This window comes from Orcinus orca, chromosome 13 (assembly GCF_937001465.1).
Source record: "Orcinus orca chromosome 13, mOrcOrc1.1, whole genome shotgun sequence".
In the NCBI taxonomy this organism is placed as follows: Eukaryota; Metazoa; Chordata; class Mammalia; order Artiodactyla; family Delphinidae; genus Orcinus; species Orcinus orca.
This window is the reverse complement of record NC_064571.1, coordinates 9,424,068-9,438,031: the sequence shown is the minus strand read 5'-3', so window position 1 is coordinate 9,438,031 and position 13,964 is coordinate 9,424,068. Positions and strand designations below refer to the sequence as shown.

The following is a 13,964-nucleotide window of genomic DNA, read 5'->3' as shown; positions in this document are numbered from 1 at the left end:
TGGTATTAAACCATAGCATGCTTTTCTAACCGGCCTTCCCCCCCACACACACTTAATATATTATGGTCTATTTTCCATGTTGATGTAGATTTACACATTCTATTTTTTATATATACAGTATATTTGTATGTTTTTATAGGTGTGTGATGACCAAAACATGAGTGTAAGATTTATGTAGTATTATTTTTGGTAAACATACTGGAAATACGTGGGTGCCCCACAAGACTCTTTTACGAAAACTTTATGGTTTGTGTATCATTTTAAAATATCTTCACAGACCTATGGCTCAGCTTATCCCAATGATCATAATTATCTTTTCACAAATAATCTGCTATCCACTCTAGCAGTGGGAGTCTTCTCTGTGTGGCCTCTTTCCACCTTCTATAACATCACCCGAGACAGGCTAATAGTGGCTCCCTCTCTTTTTTTTTAAATTAATTAATTTTATTTATTTATTTTTGGATCTGTTGGGTCTTCATTGCTGTGCGCGGGCTTTCTCTAGTTGCGGCAAGCGGGGGCTACTCTTCCTTGCTCTGCACAGGCTTCTCATTTCGGTGGCTTCCCTTGTTGCGGAGCATGGGCTCTAGGCTCATGGGCTTTGGTAGTTGCAGCACACGGGCTCAGTAGTTGTGGCACATGGGCTTAGTTGCTCCGCGGCATGTGGGATCTTCCCGGACCAGGGATCAAACCCGTGTTCCCTGCATTGGCAGGCAGATTCTTAACCACTGCACCACCAGGGAAGTCCCTCAACTCTGAAATATTTTTGCCTCTAGTTGTCCCATGCAGACTATTCATAAAATCTACTTCTTCAGTAACTACAAACTCTGCTTTGGTTTCTTGAATAAACAGCAACAACTGAACAGTATTGGTAACATCTGTAGATTCATCAAGCCTAGGAAAACCATTCAAAACTGTTTGCCATGTTTTTTAATTGATGACTGATATTTCTCCCAATGTTCTCAAGTCTTTGAGCAACCGTTCTCCCCAAAAGGCTAATAGTCTTCAACAAATTTTAGGTTTTGCAGACCAGGAGGCAGAATCAAGTAATTATGTAGGTACTTACTTTCCACATATTTATTTTTTTGTGATGAAAATAAATTTATTTTTGGGGAAAACGACCATATTTGTTAAATGAGTGACCGCTGCTGTAGTTTACTCATGTGTCATTTGTGTACAATCACCAATTAGGGTGAATGACAAGGTGTCCGAATGACTTGGTTTCCTATTAATCCACTCACTAAGCCAACTTCATGTTGAAGAAGAAAAATCACCAAAAACAGACCAAGAAATGTCCACTGCTAGAGGGCTTTTTGTTTATTTAAGTGTAATCTTTCAATGGATTAGTAGTTCTCTAGCTTGGAGTCTCTAATTTGATATAGCAACCAACTTAATTTCTGTGCAGACCATGAATTAGCAAATGTCTTCTAACCCGACAATCACTTTAAAAGCAAACCCTTAGTTGATCATGAAAACACACCTTTAAACACATGGCTCTAAACACCATTGTTTTGCCCACTCTGAAATGTATTTTTTTCATCCTGACACTGTCATGTCATAACTTTTAAAATGATAATCTCATTATTATTGCTCAATTGCACTGATGCTTAGTAGGAGTAGCCTGTGGTCTATTCTTTATCATGCAAGTTTATAAAAAAGTAAGTTTGGAACTTCAATCATGGTCAGCCAGAAGACGGTCTTTCTTTCCCCCTCCACAATTAAATACATCAGTATTTTTGGAAGTACTGTCCAAATTGTTTGACGTCCCCTCTGCATTGACCCTGGATAAGGAAGCGTGAAACTTGATTGTCTTTCAGCAGAAGGACTTTAATTGGTAATTATGGAGAGATCATTACTTCCTTTTCTCCTTGGATAGCTGACACAGGACAGGAAGGAAGGTTGGGGTTCTTTCTGAGACTCTAAAGATCCTTTTCAAAAAGCCCATTCCATTCGCATTTCTTAGCGAATAAGCTCATCCGGTCGCCACACTTTATAAAGTTCTCTTTTACACACCCATCTTATCACCTGAGTCATCCGGTAGATTTAGGATTCTTATTCCCAAGCAGCTAGTAAGGCCTCAGGCCAGGTCTTTGGGTGCTGTTTTTTTCATGAGAGTCACTTTGATAGGAGAAAGGGATTGGGGAAAGACACCTGAGTCTGGTGAGGCACATTAAGGATGCTGACCACACACCTCACCTGCTGTACTGAGACAGAGGGGACCTGGGATCCTTTGCTGCAGTGCTTGCACCTGCAAACATTTCCTCCGCAACAGAATACAAAGAAACTATAAGGAACTAAAAATGACTACATGCATGTGGCACTTGAGGCAAATTATAAACAAGCTACAAAAAGACCAAAAACCCAACTGCCACTTCTGAGGTGTCCCAGCAAAAGCAGGGTCCTGGGCAAGATTCCTGCAAAGGGCACCACCAAGGGGGTGGGCAGACCACCCAAGCCCCCTACCCCCAAACCCCTGAACCTGCCCCTACCCTCACCCCATTTAAAAAACCAGCTCCCAGATACACCAGAAATACATCTACGCGTGGAACAACTCCTACGGAGCACCTACTGAACGCTGGCAGAAGACCTCAGACCTCCCAAAAGGCAAGGAACCCCCCACGTACCTGGTTAGGGCAAAAGAAAAAACTAAACAGAGACAAAAGGATAGGGACGGGTCCTGCAATAGCGGGAGAGAGCTGTGAAGGAGGAAAAGTGTCCACACACTAGGAAGCCCCTTCGCGGGTGGAGACTTCGGGAGGCGGAGTGGGGGAGCTTGGGAGCCGCGGAGGAGAGCACAGCAACAGGGGTGCGGAGGGCAAAGCGGAGAGATTCCAGCGCAGAGGATCGGGCCGACCGGCACTCACCAGCCGAGAGGCTTGTCTGCTCGCCCGCCGGGGCGGGCGGGACTGGGAGCTGAGGCTCCGGCTTTTGTCGGAGCGCTGGGAGAGGACTGAGGTTGGCGGCATGAACACAGCCTGCAGGGCGTTGGTGCGCCGCGGCTGGCCGGGAGAGAGTCCGGGGAGGGGTCTGGACCTGCCGAAGAGGCAAGAGATTTTTACGTCCCTTTTTGTTTCCTGGTGCACGAGGAGAGGGGATTAAGAACGCTGCTTGAGAGAGCTCCAGGGACGGGCGCGAGCCGCGGCTAGGAGTGCGGAGACCAGAGACGGACATGGGACGCTAAGGCCGCTGCTGCCGCCGCCAGGAGGCCTGTGTGCGAACACAGGTCACTAGCCACACGCCCTTCCGGGGAGCCTGTGCAGCCCGCCACTGCCAGGGTCCCGGGATCCAGGGACGGTTCCCCCGGGAGAGCGCACGGCGCGCCTCAGGCTGCAGCGTCACGCCGGCCTCTGCCGCTGCAGGCCCGCCCCGCACTCCGTGACCCTCCCTACCCCCCGGCCTGGGTGAGCCAGAGCCTCCGAATCAGCGGCTCCTTTAACCCCGTCCTGTCTGAGCAAAGAACAGACGCCCTCCGGCGACCTACACGCACAGGCGGGGCCAAATCCAAAGCTGAGCCCCTGGGAACTGTGAGAACAAAGAAGAGAAAGGGAAATCTCTCCCAGCAGCCTCAGAAGCAGCGGATTAAAGCTCCACAATCAACTTGATATACGCTGCATCTGTGGAATACCTGAATAGACAACGAATCATCCCAAATTAAGGAGCCCTGTGGATGAAAGGCTCTTGGTGCTGCAGCCAGGACTCAGTGCTGTGCCTCTGAGGTGGGAGAGCCAACTTCAGGACACTGGTCCACAAGAGGCCTCCCAGCTGCACATAATATCAAACAGCAAAAATCTCCGAGAGATCTCCATCTCAACGCCAGCACCCAGCTTCACTCAACGACCAGCAAGCTACAGTGCTGGACATCCTATGCCAAACAACTAGCAAGACAGGAACACAACCCCACCCATTAGCAGAGAGGCTGCCCAAAATCATAATAAGTCTACAGACACCCCAAAACACACCACCAGACGTGGACCTGCCCACCAGAAAGACAAGATCCAGCCTCATACACCAGAACACAGGCACTAGTACCCTCCACCAGGAAGCCTACACAACCCACTGAACCAACCTTAGCCACTGGGGACAGACACAAAAAACAACAGGAACTACGAACCTTCAGCCTGCAAAAAAAAAAAAAGGAGACCCCAAACACAGTAAGATAAGCAAAATGAAAAGACAGAAAAACACACAGCAGATGAAGGAGCAAGATAAAAACCCACCAGACCTAACAAATGAAGAGGAAATAGGCAGTCTACCTGAAAAAGAATTCAGAATAATGATAGTAAGGTTGATCCGAAATCTTGGAGATAGAATGGACAATAGAATGGACAAATTGCAAGAATCAGTTAACAAGGACCTAGAAGAACTAAAGATGAAACAAGCAACGATGAACAACACAATAAATGAAATTAAAAGTACTCTAGATGGGATCAATAGCAGAATAACTGAGGCAGAAGAAAGGATAAGTGACCTGGAAGATAAAATAGTGGAAATAACTACTGCAGAGCAGAATAAAGAAAAAAGAATGAAAAGAACTGAGGACAGTCTCAGAGACCTCTGGGACAACATTAAACGCACCAACATTCGAATTATAGGGGTTCCAGAAGAAGAAGAGAAAAAGAAAGGGACTGAGAAAATATTTGAAGAGATTATAGTTGAAAACTTCCCTAATATGGGAAAGGAAATAGTTAATCAAGTCCAGGAAGCACAGAGAGTCCCATACAGGATAAATCCAAGGAGAAATACGCCAAGACACGTATTAATCAAACTGTCAAAAATTAAATACAAAGAAAACATATTAAAAGCAGCAAGGGAGAAACAACAAATAACACACAAGGGAATCCCCATAAGGTTAACAGCTGATCTTTCAGCAGAAACTCTGCAAGCCAGAAGGGACTGGCAGGACATATTTTAAGTGATGAAGGGGAAAAACCTGCAGCCAAGATTACTCTACCCAGCAAGGATCTCATTCAGATTTGATGGAGAAATTAAAACCTTTACAGACAAGCAAAAGCTGAGAGAGTTCAGCACCACCAAACCAGCTCTACAACAACTGCTAAAGGAACTCCTCTAGGCAAGAAACACAAAAGAAGGAAAGGACCTACAATAACGAACCCAAAACAATTAAGAAAATGGGAATAGGAACACACATATCGATAATTACCTTAAATGTAAATGGACTAAATGCTCCCACCAAAAGACACAGATTGGCTGAATGGATACAAAAACAAGACCCATATATTTGCTGTCTACAAGAGACCCACTTCAGACCTAGAGACACATACAGACTGAAAGTAAGGGGATGGAAAAAGGTATTTCATGCAAATGGAAACCAAAAGAAAGCTGGAGTAGCAATTCTCATATCAGACAAAATAGACTTTAAAACAAAGACTATTAGAAGAGACAAAGAAGGACACTACATAATGATCAAGGGATCGATCCAAGAGGAAGATATAACAATTGTAAATATTTATGCACCCAACATAGGTGCACCTCAATACATAAGGCAAATACTGACAACCATAAAAGGGGAAATCGACAGTAACACATTCATAGTAGGGGACTTTAACACCCCACTTTCACCAATGGACAGATCATCCAAAATGAAAATAAATAAGGAAACACAAGCTTTAAATGATACATTAAACAAGATGGAGTTAATTGATATTTATAGGACATTCCATCCAAAAACAACAGAATACACATTTTTCTCAAGTGCTCATGGAACATTCTCCAGGATAGATCATATCTTGGGTCACAAATCAAGCCTTGGTAAATTTAAGAAAATTGAAATTGTATCAAGTATCTTTTCTGACCACAACGCCATGAGACTAGATATCAATTACAGGAAAAGATCTGTAAAAAATACAAACACATGGAGGCTAAATAATACACTACTTAATAATGAAGTGATCACTGAAGAAATCAAAGAGGAAATCAAAAAATACCTGAAAACAAATGACAATGGAGACACGACGACCCAAAACCTGTGGGATGCAGCAAAAGCAGTTCTAAGGGGGAAGTTTATAGCAATACAAGCCCACCTTAAGAAGCAGGAAACATCTCGAATAAACAACCTAACCTTGCACCTCAAGCAATTAGAGAAAGAAGAACAAAAAAACCCCAAAGCTAGCAGAAGGAAAGAAATCATAAAAATCAGATCAGAAATAAATGAAAAAGAAATGAAGGAAACAATAGCAAAGATCAATAAAACTAAAAGCTGGTTCTTTGAGAAGATAAACAAAATAGATAAACCACTAGCCAGACTCATCAAGAAAAAAAGGGAGAAGACTCAAATCAATAGAATTAGAAATGAAAAAGGAGAGGTAACAACTGACACTGCAGAAATAAAAGAGATCATGAGAGATTACTACAAGCAACTCTATGCCAATAAAATGGACAATCTGGAAGAAATGGACAAATTCTTAGAAAGGCACAACCTGCCAAGACTGAATCAGGAAGAAATAGAAAATATGAACAGACCAATCACAAGCACTGAAATTGAAACTGTGATTAAAAATCTTCCAACAAAGAAAAGCCCAGGACCAGATGGCTTCACAGGCGAATTCTATCAAACATTTAGAGAAGAGCTAACACCTATCCTTCTCAAACTCTTCCAAAATATAGCAGAGGGAGGAACACTCCCAACCTCCTTCTACGAGGCCACCCTCACCTTGATACCAAAACCAGACAAGGATGTCACAAAGAAAGAAAACTACAGGCCAATATCACTGATGAACATAGATGCAAAAATCCTCAACAAAATACTAGCAAACAGAATCCAACAGCACATTAAAAGGATCATACACCATGATCAAGTGGGGTTTATTCCAGGAATGCAAGGATTCTTCAATATACGCAAATCTATCAATGTGATAAACCATATTAACAAACTGAAGGAGAAAAACCATATGATCATCTCAATAGAGGCAGAGAAAGCTTTTGACAAAATTCAACAGCCATTTATGATAAAAACCCTGCAGAAAGTAGGCATAGAGGGAACTTTCCTCAACATAATAAAGGCCATATATGACAAGCCCACAGCAAACATCATCCTCAATGGTGAAAAACTGAAAGCATTTCCACTAAGATCAGGAACAAGACAAGGTTGCCCACTCTCACCACTCTTATTCAACATAGTTTTGGAAGTTTTAGCCACAGCAATCAGAGAAGAAAAGGAAATAAAAGGAATCCAAATCGGAAAAGAAGAAGTAAAGCTGTCACTGTTTGCAGATGACATGATCCTATACATAGAGAACCCTAAAGATGCTACCAGAAAACTACTAGAGCTAATCAATGAATTTGGTAAAGTGGCAGGATACAAAATTAATGCACAGAAATCTCTGGCATTCCTATATACTAAGGATGAAAAATCTGAAAGTGAAATCAAGAAAACACTCCCATTTACCATTGCAACAAAAAGAATAAAATACCTAGGAATAAACCTACCTAAGGAGACAAAAGATCTGTATGCAGAAAATTATAAGACACTCATGAAAGAAATTAAAGATGATACAAATAGATGGAGAGATATACCATGTTCTTGGATTGGAAGAATCAACATTGTGAAAATGACTCTACTACCAAAAGCAATCTATAGATTCAATGCAATCCCTATCAAACTACCACTGGCAGTTTTCACAGAACTAGAACAAAAAATTTTGCAATTTGTATGGAAACACAAAAGACCCCGAATAGCCAAAGCAATCTTGAGAACGAAAGAAGGAACTGGAGGAATCAGGCTCCCAGACTTCAGACTATACTACAAAGCTACAGTTATCAAGACGGTATGGTACTGGCACAAAAACAGAAAGATAGATCAATGGAACAGGATAGAAAGCCCAGAGATAAACCCACGCACATATGGTCACCTTATCTTTGACAAAGGAGGCAGAAATGTACAGTGGAGAAAGGACAGCCTATTCAATAAGTGGTGCTGGGAAAACTGGACAGCTACATGTAAAAGTATGAAATTAGATCACTCCCTAACACCATACACAAAAATAAGCTCAAAATGGATTAAAGACCTAAATGTAAGGCCAGAAACTATCAAACTCTTAGAGGAAAACATAGGCAGAACACTCTATGACATAAATCACAGCAAGGTCCTTTTTGACCCACCTCCTAGAGAAATGGAAATAAAAACAAGAGTAAACAAATGGGACCTAATGAAACTTAAAAGCTTTTGCGCAGCAAAGGAAACCATAAAGAAGACCAAAAGACAACCCTCAGAATGGGAGAAAATATTTGCAAATGAAGCAACTGACAAAGGATTGATCTCCAAAATTTATAAGCAGCTCATGCAGCTTAATAACAAAAAAACAAACAACCCAATCCAAAAATGGGCAGAAGACCTAAATAGACATTTCTCCAAAGAAGATATACAGAGTGCCAACAAACACATGAAAGGATGCTCAACATCACTAATCATGAGAGAAATGCAAATCAAAACTACAATGAGATATCATCTCACACCAGTCAGAATGGCCATCATCAAAAAATCTAGAAACAATAAATGCTGGAGAGGGTGTGGAGAAAAGGGAACCCTCTTACACTGTTGGTGGGAATGTAAATTGATACAGCCACTGTGGAGAACAGTATGGAGGTTCCTTAAAAAGCTACAAATAGAACTGCCATATGACCCAGCAATCCCACTACTGGGCATATACCCTGAGAAAACCATAATTCAAAAAGAGTCATGTACCAAAATGTTCATTGCAGCTCTATTTACAATAGCCCAGAGATGGAAACAACCTAAGTGTCCATCATCGGATGAATGGATAAAGAAGATGTGGCACATATATACAATGGAATATTACTCAGCCATAAAAAGAGACGAAATTGAGCTATTTGTAATGAGGTGGATAGACCTAGAGTCTGTCATACAGAGTGAAGTAAGTCAGAAAGAGAGAGACAAATACCGTATGCTAACACATATATATGGAATTTAAAAAAAAAAATGTCATGAAAAACCTAGGGGTGAAACAGGAATAAAGACACAGACTTACTAGAGAATGGACTTGAGGCTATGGGGAGGGGGAAGGGTAAACGGTGACAAAGCGATAAAGAGGCATGGACATATATACACTACCAAACGTAAGGTAGATAGCTAGCGGGAAGCAGCCGCATAGCACAGGGAGATCAGCTCGGTGCTTTGTGACCGCCTGGAGGGGTGGGATAGGGAGGGTGGGAGGGAGGGAGACGCAAGCGGGAAGAGATATGGGAATATATGTATATATATAACTGATTCATTTTGTTGTGAAGCTGAAACTAACATACCATTGTAAAGCAATTATACTCCAATAAAGATGTTAAAAAAAAAAAAAAAAAACCAGCTCCCCCCACGCCCTCAGGGAATGAGCAAGGGAAACTGTTGCTTGTTTTCTCTCTCTCCTGCTGCAGCAGGAGTCCCAATAAAGCCTTGCCTGAATTTCTCATCCGGCCTTTTACAATTTTCTATTGATTAAAGAGTCCAAGGACCCCGGTTGGGAACTACCATTTTGCGCAGGGCCAGCCTGAAGTGGGTATGACGGTCCCCCCATGCTTTCTTGGTTATGCAACCATCATCCTCACTGTAAGTGTATTCTAAAATCCCATTAAGTGTATTCTCCATTGAACCCAGCTGAGTGAAGCTGACAGCCGGCCCTGCAGTGCCCCCTTGCGCGACTCTAGGGAGGCTGATCGCCAGCGGCGTGAGCGCCCCTCAGCAGCGAGTCTGTGGCCACAGCCCCTCCGCAGGGCCTTGGGAGGCAAAGCGGCGGACACATTGCGCGCGCTGACGAGAAGGGTCACCCGGCCTCAGGGTTGGACTCCTGCTGCGCGCTCGCTGCGCGGCGGGGATTTGGGTGGGCGGGGCTGGGCGGGGCTGGGCGGAGCCTGGACCGCGGGAGCGCGTTGTCCGGCTGGCGCCCTTTGAGCGGCGCGCGGCACCGTGGGGTCTCGGGGCCCGCCGCTCACAGACAATCGGACCCTTGGATAAACATGATGTGCTCCGCGGGAGAGGGGAGCGGGGCCACGTCCGCGGGCGGACCCGGCGAGGAACCCGGAGCCCCCACCGTGCGGGGGAGAAGGCGGGGACGGTCAGGCCGCGCGGGCTCTTTAAGACCATGTTCGTGCTAACGCCTACCGTGAGTAACCTGGTCCCAGGTCCCGGGAGAAACGAGTTGGCTTGGTCTAAATAGGCGGATGAGAGTTCAGATCTCTAGGCGTGGAATTTGGGGAAGTTATGAATGGGGGGGGTGGGGAGGCACATGGCTTTGAGCCAAAGCCCCCAGGTACGTTGTAAATTTTAACAGGGCTCCTGGAGAGGGCGGTGAGACTAAGCAAGGACGAGTTCCAAAGGGAGGAGAGTCCCCCACCTGGCTTCAGCGCCCGCGCGGCTGGTCCTTCATGATCTCGGTAAGCCCAGTAGCTTGTGAACAGGTGGGGTGAGTGCAGGAAGCATCAGGCCTTTGTGGTGGATGGGTAGGCAGAGGAACCCACTCCTGCGGGCTCTCAGGAGGCCTTGGGCATCCGGTTCTTCACGAAGTTTCCTGGGCCAAGAGGTGGAGCTGTGCCTGCCTTTGGGCCTGGCCCACCAATGCGGTATCCGGCAGCCCCGGTAGGACCTCAGAGAGCACAGCAGCAGGAGTGGAGAAGTGGCTGGTGGCACTGTGCCTCCTTGGCAGCCCCCCCCCCCGGGGGGTTGGCTCACTGGGCACGGGAGTGGAGGAGCTGCTGAGTGGTCTGATGACACAGGCTGAGCTGAATGAGGATTGTGAAGTCACAGAGGAAGTAGGATGCTACAGCATCCCACTTGGCGTGGGGCTGACGGCCTGGCAAGAAGAAAGGTGTTGCCCAGGCAGACCAGTGCTTTCTGCCCATGGAAGGGAGCCTCTGGGATAAGCAGGGCACACCTGGTGCCCATGGTGGACTGATGAGTTGGGTGAAGCCACCCTGGAACAGGGTCCCCCTCCCCATCCTAGGAATGAAGAGAGTCCCATGTCCACATTCTGGAAACCTAAATACCACCCACACCATGTGGAAGGAAAGCAGTAGAGAGGCTGGGTGGTACATCCTGCTGCCCCCCTTTTCCCCCAGATCCTCCCAGGCAGGCCACCCTTGCTCTGTCCAACCCCAGCTCTGTGAGCTTTCTGTTCCTCCTGAGTAGCTGACTTCCAGGATTTGGGGTTCCAGCGCTATGGGGAATACACGCTGGAGAGCAGATGAGTCCCGAAGATCACCACTAACTCCCATCCTCCTACTTGTCTAGATGCAGAGGCCTCCAATGGCTGTGATAAGCCTTCTGTTCTTGGCAGTGATGTATGTCGTGCACCACCCTTTGATGGTCAGTGACCGGATGGACCTGGACACACTAGCCAGAAGTCGGCAGCTGGAGAAGCGGATGAGCGAGGAGATGCGCCAGTTAGAACTAGAGTTTGAAGAGAGGAAGCGAGCAGCTGAGGAGCAGCAGAAGGCAGAGAACTTCTGGAGAGGAGACACATCCAGTGACCAGTTAGTGCCGGGGAAAAAAGACAGGGGGCGGCCGTTCCAGGCGGATGGCCACGAGGGGCCGCTGGGCTGGATGCTGGGAAACCTGTGGAACGCTGGCCTCTTTTGCTTTTTTCTCATCTTTGAGCTCCTGCGACAGAACATGCAGCACGAGCCAGCCTTTGATTCCAGCAGCGATGATGAGACGGAGGAGGTCCGTGTCGTGCCTGTCACCTCCTACAACTGGTTTACCGACTTCCCCCCGAGGGAGGCCCTGGAATCCTTTCACAAACACCAGATCCAGAACGTCACCCGGGACCTGCCCTGCACCTGCGAGTTCGTGGAGAGCTTTGTGGACGACCTCATCAAGGCCTGTCAGGTGCTCAGCCGCCGGGAGGCTCACCCACAGTTGGAGGACTGCCTGGGCATCGGGGCTGCCTTCGAGAAATGGGGAACCCTCCACGAGACCCAGAAATTTGACATCCTGGTGCCCATTGTTCCCCCCCAGGGCACTATGTTTGCGCTGGAGATGAGGGATCTGGCCCTAGGCCGCCGCTGTGGCCGCGTGCGGGTCGAGTCGGAATGCGTGTGCAAGCGCGAGAAGCGTCTGGGGGACGTGCTGTGCCTGGTGCCCCACCACAGGGACCACTCAGCCCTCCTGGGCAAGTGTAACAGCTCCATCAAGGCGGCTCTCTGCACCGGCTCCCACCTGGATGTGTGTAAGACCGTGCAGTGGTTCACGAACATGGTGGGCAACGCCTGGGCCCTCGTGGCCCACAAGTATGACTTCAAGCTCAGCCTGCCGCCGTCCACCACCTCCTGCAAGCTCAGGCTGGACTACCGCTCAGGCCGCTTTCTCTCAATCCGCCTGGTCCTGGGTGTGCAACAGGAAGACTCCTTGGTCTACCTGGTGAGTCAGGCCCCTGACCAGGAACAGCTCACCAGCGTGGACTGGCCCGAGTCCTTTGCAGCTTGTGAGCACTTGTTCCTAAAGCTGGTCGGGCGTTTTGCTCCCGAGAACACCTGTCACCTCAAGTGCCTCCAGATCCTTTTGAGTCTCCGGGACCTTCAGAGTTTACCCCAGGGAGCATCCCACCCCATCCTCACCTCTTACCACTTCAAAACAGCCCTCATGCACCTGTTGCTGCAGCTGCCCCTAACAGACTGGCAGCATGGCATGCTCTCCCAGCGGCTCCAGGACATCCTCTGGTTCTTGGGCCAAGGCCTCCAGAGAAGGTCCCTCCATCATTTCCTCATTGGTAACACCTTCCTGCCCCTGACCATCCCGATCCCTAAGACATTTCGTAATGCTGAGCCCGTCAATCTCTTCCAACACCTGGTGCTAAACCCCATGGCACATTCACAGGCAGTGGAAGAGTTCCACAACCTTCTGACCCAGGTGAAAGCTCTGCCCTGTGCCCCGCTAGCTGGGGCACATTAATGTACAGGCCATTAAAAAGGGGGAGAAGGTATTTCTGATTGTCAGGCTGCAGAAGAGTTTATTTTTCAGACACATCAGCAGTATACGTGATCTTCACCTTGCCTGTGGGGACTATGATAGACTAAGACACTTAGGAGTACGTGAAGTGGTCGTGAGGAGGGGTCCAGTCTGCAGGGCCTAATCAAGGCTGGGTCTTTGAAGTTTTCTTCTCCTGACTTAACTTTCATCATGACCCCAAGAGGGCCCAGGGTAACAGATGTTATGGGAGGATCTTGCTGCTAAAGAGTTGAGATCCAGAAGAGGCCTGTGAAGTTGGGTTTTGTAGCAACACTGGAAGTCAGAGAACCAGAGAATACTTCCATTCCAGCTTATTCCTTCTTTTGTGAACGACTCCGAGCACATCCCTTGTAAACTGGTTTCCTTATTGAACTCAGCCCAACTCATATCCAAGCTGATAGCACTCCATTTTATCCCAAATACTGTGATGGTAGCTTCTCGTATTTTAGGATCGAATTTTTCAGACCTCCACTATTTGAAGATATAACCAAGATGTTTATTTGCCATTTTCTTAATTTAGCCCCATTTTCATATGATATGTGCAATATAATACAGCTGTTTTATGCATCTGAAAAGAACTCCAATACTACCCAAATAACTTGACTCACAGACAAATATTAAGTCAACAGTGGCCTGTCCCATAGTTGAAATAATGTATTTACTAAAATTAATTACATCATCAACATCTGATGACCTCCTCAGTGCCTGGAAACATTATAAAACCCTTAAGGAGGACAGTCTTTTGGGGGGCTCTGAGATGAACAATTACGGTTTCTGAGGGGAGCCACTTATTTGTTAAATGGAAAGAAGGTTTAGCTACCACGTGCAGCTGTGCTTTTTCTCAGTCTGGTAATGCCTTTGTATTCTCTTTTCAAAGAAGACAAAGGGATTATTTGAACTGCGTGTGTGGGTTTGCAAAGCGGGGTCATCACAATCCAGGCCCACTGCCAGGGCTGGACAGGAAGGGACTGTGAATCAGTTCAGCTCTAACAAAGTCATAATT

The 13,964-nt window shown here is 46.6% G+C and overlaps 1 protein-coding gene across 6 annotated transcripts; it reads left to right on the top strand.

The window, feature by feature from the left end:
• Positions 1 to 9,868: 9,868 nt before the first annotated feature.
• ITPRIPL1 (ITPRIP like 1) lies at positions 9,869 to 13,964 on the top strand. 6 transcript variants are annotated; one of them, XM_033401901.2, is made up of 3 exons: positions 9,869 to 10,121; positions 11,246 to 11,842; positions 11,972 to 13,964. In XM_033401901.2, the coding sequence occupies exons 1-3, from the start codon at positions 10,101 to 10,103 to the stop codon at positions 12,902 to 12,904; spliced, it is 1,551 nt and encodes a 516-aa protein (XP_033257792.1). In that variant the 5' UTR covers positions 9,869 to 10,100; the 3' UTR covers positions 12,905 to 13,964. The 6 variants fall into 6 exon arrangements, with proteins under 6 accessions (XP_033257792.1, XP_033257791.1, XP_004277834.1 ...); XM_033401900.2 differs by adding an exon at positions 10,290 to 10,392 and having other exon boundaries at positions 11,292 to 13,964; XM_004277786.4 differs by adding an exon at positions 10,290 to 10,392 and having other exon boundaries at positions 11,246 to 13,964.

Bases quoted from the DNA above. Each gene is read 5' to 3' on its own strand.
- ITPRIPL1 (XM_033401899.2), top strand. From the start codon at position 10,101: ATGTTCGTGCTAACGCCTACC. The intron at 10,122-11,245 runs GTGAGTAACCTG...CTACTTGTCTAG, and splicing joins TGTTCGTGCTAACGCCTACC to ATGCAGAGGCCTCCAATGGC.